Consider the following 6395-nt stretch of genomic DNA (forward strand, 5'->3'; position numbering starts at 1 on the left):
TTAGACAACTAAACCAACAGTTAGGTTTAGACACCAAAACCAATAGCTAGGTTTAGACAACTAAACCAACAGTTAGGTTTAGACAACTAAACCAACAGTTAGGTTTAGACACCAAAACCAACAGCTAGGTTTAGACAACAAAACTAAAAGTTAGGTTTAGACAACTAAACCAACAGTTAGGTTTAGACAACTAAACCAACAGTTAGGTTTAGACAACTAAACCAACAGTTAGGTTTAGACACCAAAACCAACAGCTAGGTTTAGACAACAAAACTAAAAGTTAGGTTTAGACAACTAAACCAACAGTTAGGTTTAGACAACTAAACCAACAGTTAGGTTTAGACAACAAAACCAACAGTTAGGTTTAGACAACAACACTAACAGTTAGGTTTAGACAACTAAACCACCAGTTAGGTTTAGACAACTAAACCAACAGTTAGGTTTAGACAACTAAACCAACAGTTAGGTTTAGACAACTAAACCAACAGTTAGGTTTAGACAACTAAACCAACAGTTAGGTTTAGACACCAAAACCAACAGCTAGGTTTAGACAACAAAACTAAAAGTTAGGTTTAGACAACTAAACCACCAGTTAGGTTTAGACAACAAAACCAACAGCTAGGTTTAGACAACAAAACTAAAAGTTAGGTTTAGACAACTAAACCAACAGTTAGGTTTAGACAACAAAACCAACAGTTAGGTTTAGACAACAAAACTAAAAGTTAGGTTTAGACAACTAAACCAACAGCTAGGTTTAGACAACAAAACTAAAAGTTAGGTTTAGACAACTAAACCACCAGTTAGGTTTAGACAACAAAACCAACAGTTAGGTTTAGACAACAAAACCAACAGTTAGGTTTAGACAACAAAACTAAAAGTTAGGTTTAGACAACAAAACCAACAGCTAGGTTTAGACAACAAAACTAAAAGTTAGGTTTAGACAACTAAACCACCAGTTAGGTTTAGACAACAAAACCAACAGTTAGGTTTAGACAACAAAACTAAAAGTTAGGTTTAGACAACTAAACCACCAGTTAGGTTTAGACAACAAAACCAACAGTTAGGTTTAGACAACAAAACTAAAAGTTAGGTTTAGACAACTAAACCACCAGTTAGGTTTAGGCAACAAAACCAACAGTTAGGTTTAGACAACAAAACTAAAAGTTAGGTTTAGACAACTAAACCAACAGCTAGGTTTAGACAACAAAACCAACAGTTAGGTTTAGACAACAAAACTAAAAGTTAGGTTTAGACAACTAAACCACCAGTTAGGTTTAGACAACAAAACCAACAGTTAGGTTTAGACAACAAAACTAAAAGTTAGGTTTAGACAACTAAACCACCAGTTAGGTTTAGGCAACAAAACCAACAGTTAGGTTTAGACAACAAAACTAAAAGTTAGGTTTAGACAACTAAACCAACAGTTAGGTTTAGACAACAAAACCAACAGTTAGGTTTAGACAACAAAACCAACAGTTAGGTTTAGACAACAAAACCAACAGTTAGGTTTAGACAACAAAACTAAAAGTTAGGATTAGACAACTAAACCACCAGTTAGGTTTAGACAACTAAACCACCAGCTAGGTTTAGGCAACAAAACCAACAGTTAGGTTTAGACAACTAAACCAACAGTTAGGTTTAGACAACTAAACCAACAGTTAGGTTTAGACAACTAAACCAACAGTTAGGTTTAGACAACTAAACCAACAGTTAGGTTTAGACAACTAAACCACCAGTTAGGTTTAGGCAACAAAACCAACAGTTAGGTTTAGACAACTAAACCAACAGTTAGGCTTAGACAACTAAACCACCAGTTAGGTTTAGGCAACAAAACCAACAGTTAGGTTTAGACAACTAAACCACCAGCTAGGTTTAGGCAACAAAACCAACAGTTAGGTTTAGACAACTAAACCACCAGTTAGGTTTAGACAACTAAACCACCAGTTAGGTTTAGACAACTAAACCACCAGTTAGGTTTAGACAACTAAACCACCAGTTAGGTTTAGGCAACAACACCAACAGTTAGGTTTAGACAACTAAACCAACAGTTAGGTTTAGACAAATAAACCAACAGTTAGGTTTAGACAACTAAACCACTAGTTAGGTTTAGACAACTAAACCAACAGTTAGGTTTAGACAACTAAACCACTAGTTAGGTTTAGACAACTAAACCAACAGTTAGGTTTAGACAACTAAACCAACAGTTAGGTTTAGACAACTAAACCAACAGTTAGGTTTAGACAACAACACCAACAGTTGGCCTCGTCCACCTCTCTCTCCTCCCGCCCAACATTAGTCGTCTTTTTGGATATTATAAAGTGCATCACTGGCTCTGACATTAATGCATCTAAGGAGCTCCTACTTGACTTTCCATTGGCTTTATCTTATCTTTATCTTCGTACTAATCCAACAACAAAAACCCAAACTTGGTGTGAGTATTCCCCCGCTGCCATGATGCTGGGCTGAAATACGTTCCGCTGGAAGACTCACAATCCTGTCCTTTAAGGCGATCAGCTCCTCCTCCTCCTTCTTCCTGCACTCAAAGTGGGCATCGATCAGGCCCTGCAGCTCCGACAGATCCTTGTTCTGACGCTTCTTCTGGATGTCCTGAGATCACAGAAAACAAGCCTTCAGCTTCAGCCCAACAGACACACTCAGCTGCATCCTCACGCTTCAGCTCCACTTACATCAAAGTCCACTTTCTCACCATCGGGTATCTTTGGAGCACTCGGCCTGCAGGAGGGAGAGTTTCACCTTAAGTGCACTGATTTTAATATTGTTTTTGTTTTTTTCAGCCAAACGTCTCGGGTGGAAAATGTCTGCAGAAATAATTGGAAGTGTACAAGAAGGAAACTTACTTGAACTTTGGCTTCTCCTCTGCAGGTTAGGAAATGAAGAAAGGGACAAGTACATGTCATGGGGTTAGAAACCAAGCAGATTGATTCATTTCTCTCAGGCATTACATGGAGCACTGCATGTTGGGTTTGGGCTCTACGTGACATTAGGTTAAGATTACAACAATTTAGATTGCAGTCTCGGTGCTTATACATTAGGGTTAGAAAAACAGGTGAACACTGTCAGAACAAACACATGACACAGAGGAACAGAAAACATAAGGACGTTTCGTGGACATCAAATAACCATCTTGCTGTGAGTAAAGTTACAGTAACACAGTGAGGAATTATCACAAAAACAATCTGTTTCTTCTTATTTGTCTAAGTAAATTGTGACATGTATGTACCGTACGATATGTGTCGTGTTCTTATTTTTTTGGCTTGACCCGAAAACCATTAACACAAGCAAAACAGAGTACTCCACCCCTGATTGGTTCTCAGGTGCTGGCGGCTCCATGCCATGCAGAGGACGAGTGGCGTAGCAGAGTGTGACGTATAGCACGCGTTAGCATCTCATGTTCTTTCACCCTTTTTCTCCGCTAGCAGCTTTAATCTCAACACTTGTTCCATAAGGCTTTTTTTTTTTTTAAATGTGGTTATGTTTTTGTTCTGAAAAACTCTCGGTGCCTCCGGGATTTAGTTTTTTTGACAAGACAGATTAAATTTTCTTTGGACAGACATTTTGTAAACAGCAGGTGTTCCCCCCTGAGGTGCAGATGTCAGACCTCCCAAAACCAGAATGACAGATTACAGATTCGTCAGAAGTTTGTTTAGTTTTTTTTCTCCAAATCAACGTACCTTCCTCTTCCAAGGTCTCTGCATGCAGCAAGCATCCAAAACGAAAAAGCAGAATAGACAGAAAGCGTTAGCAAAAGCTTTGAGAGCAGCACATCAGTTTAACACAGAGAAACTACACAATGTAATAACTGTAAATTCTCAAATATTAGCCGATTTTAAGAGGCCAGCACGGACAAATAAAGAAAGTTACTTATAATTTGCATTATGTACATTTTCATGGCACTAATTCCATCTGTACAACAACAGTCACGTAATACCATGGTCAAAAATATACGTATAATGCACATTCTTTTAGTAAAAGCCTGGAATATAAGACTGTTTCAAATAACGGCGTCGTTGCAGTTTGAGGTCAATAAAAAGCCAATATTTGAGAATTTACAAAACAAACAAAAATATTGTTGAAGCCACAGTTTCATTTTTAAACAGCTTAACAAAGTAGAATTCCTTTAACAATTGCCCCTGAATCAACATGCAATTTAAAACAATGTCAAGGTAAAGCTGGAAAGTCAGAGTAGACGTTTGCACATCATCAACGTGGAAGAAAATTACAGTTTATAGGAGTCAAGCTTTGAGTTTGATATCAAACCATGAAGCTTTCAACAAAACGTGTGTTTGCAACACCGACTTTCCACCAGCATGTGAACTTTATATAAGATGGTGTGACGGGCAAATCTGAGACACCATCTTAAAAGAAGCAGCTCAAGACATATTTACTCTATTTTTTTCATGTTAAACTTCATTAAAGTTCAAAATACTTAGAAAGCAACCATGTAATCCAAATTACTTAGAGTACATGTGGAACAGCAGAAGAATCAGGGTTAGACTGATAAAAGAGACCAATGTTTGTCCTTTTTAAGAATTTAAGCCCTCAAATATTTGTGTTGGCAGTCGATATCTTTGTCCACTATGAACGCCAACAATTTAGCATTAAGTATGCTCGGCTAACTTGCTCATTTTCTAGCACTCTGTTTTGATATATTTTCAGGATGTTTCTTTTTGGAGTTATATTGTATTCTTTTAACTTCACATATAAAGTAAGTTACGTTAGCTTGAGAGAATAAGTTTATACAAAAGAGGTTGTCATTTTCCATAAGCAGTGAATCTATAATTCTAAGAATGAAAAACCTTTGGATCTCTAAAAGGATTTTTACTGACTAACATTAATACATCTGTGCTATCCTTATTGTATTGTACTGTATGCTAACATGTTGGCACAAACACAAGGGATATATGCCGACATATTCATTGTAACATAAGCTAAGGGAACATAAGCTAAGAGAACATAGGCTAATTGGACAAAAGATAATTGGACAAAAGCTAACGGGACAAAAGCTAAGGGAACATAAGCTAACGGGACAAAAGCTAAGGGGACATAAGATAATGGGACAAAAGCTAATGGAAGATAAGATAAGGGAACATAAGCTAACGGGACAAAAGCTAAGGGAACATACGCTAACGGGACAAAAGCTAAGAGAACATAAGATAATGGAACATAAGCTAAGGGAACACAAGATAATGGAACAAGCTAACGGGACAAACGCTAATGGAACATAAGATAAGGGAACATAAGCTAATTGGACAAAAGCTAATCATACGCTAGCGTGTAGTGGAACAGGACTTTGGCTCTTTATATCAGCCTAAAACATGAGCTTTAGTGCAAAAATATGGACTTTTAAATATTAGTCATCCACTCACTGTAAAATGCTTTAACTACGATCACCTCAACGCATGTTTCTATGGATATAAACACTGCGCCCCTTAGAGCACTGAACGGGTTGTCTTCTGACTCGTGAAGTGGTGAAGCGACGGTGGCGTTAGCATGAGCAGACATGATGAGCATGTGTGCGGAGTCAGGATTAGTGGGGTCTGTCTGGCTTCCATACCACATACCTTCATACTCAGTCTCAGGCTCTGGTTCTGGCTCTGGCTCTGGTTCTACCACTGGTTCTGGTTCTGGTTCTGGCTCTGGCTCTGGTTCTGGCTCTGGCTCTGCCTCAGGGGCCGCCTCAGGGGCCACCTCTACTTCCTCTACTACTTCTTCTTGTACTACACAACATGCAGCGAGTCACCAGGGGAGAGGAAGGGCGGTGAGAGGGTTAATGGAAGCAAGTAGAGAACAGGGGGTGAACATGGGGTGGATGGGGGTGAGTAGATGAAAGAGAGAGGGTGGGAAGATGTGAGGTATGAGGAGCTTCATAGCGTGGCAGTTTTGGGGAGGAAACTGCCACCAGATGGCGCTAAAGCATGTAAGAAAGCAGGCGGTTACAGGAGGGAAAAGGTCAGTCATTGATGGATGAAATGTGATTGGTTCCTGAAGACAACTCGGCGTGGTCGAAGGCAAAAAAAGAGAGAAAATCTACAACGAAGCAATCGACTCTCCTGCGTCTCTTTAACTTCTCTCAGTTAGTGTTAACCAGCATGCCACAGAAAGGTTCCTGTGTAAAGTATCAGTGACATTAGATGTTACGTCTTACCATCGTATTCTGCACGATCCCGTCCGAAAAAAAAACAAGAAAGGAGCAGAAGAATGTTATCAAAGGATCCCGGTTTGTACCCATTTTAGTTTTTTTTGACAGAATATATGGATTCAAAAATGTTGGGTACACTGGGGATCCATGCTAAGCAAACACAACGCGGTCCTCCTGGGCCGAGCAGAGCGGCTCAACCTGAGGCGCTGGTCCGCTCAGGAGGACCGGACATGCA

The 6395-nt window shown here is 39.2% G+C and overlaps 1 protein-coding gene across 1 annotated transcript in view; it reads right to left on the reverse strand.

Annotated features, from left to right (window-relative positions):
• LOC306741313 (troponin T, fast skeletal muscle isoforms-like) overlaps nucleotides 1-5748 on the reverse strand; it is a gene marked incomplete at its 5' end in the record, with an annotated part of 15320 nt that extends 9572 nt beyond the window's left edge. The window contains 5 exons of the mRNA XM_079223591.1: nucleotides 2491-2607; nucleotides 2688-2733; nucleotides 2859-2877; nucleotides 3693-3710; nucleotides 5583-5748. Of these exons, the coding sequence (XP_079079717.1) occupies nucleotides 2491-2607; nucleotides 2688-2733; nucleotides 2859-2877; nucleotides 3693-3710; nucleotides 5583-5748 (366 nt within the window). The remainder of the gene's footprint in view (nucleotides 1-2490; nucleotides 2608-2687; nucleotides 2734-2858; nucleotides 2878-3692; nucleotides 3711-5582) is intronic.
• Between the last annotated feature and the right edge of the window lie 647 nt (nucleotides 5749-6395).

The sequence above is a fragment of the Taurulus bubalis genome (genome assembly GCF_910589615.1).
Source record: "Taurulus bubalis genome assembly, chromosome: 9".
In the NCBI taxonomy this organism is placed as follows: Eukaryota; Metazoa; Chordata; class Actinopteri; order Perciformes; family Cottidae; genus Taurulus; species Taurulus bubalis.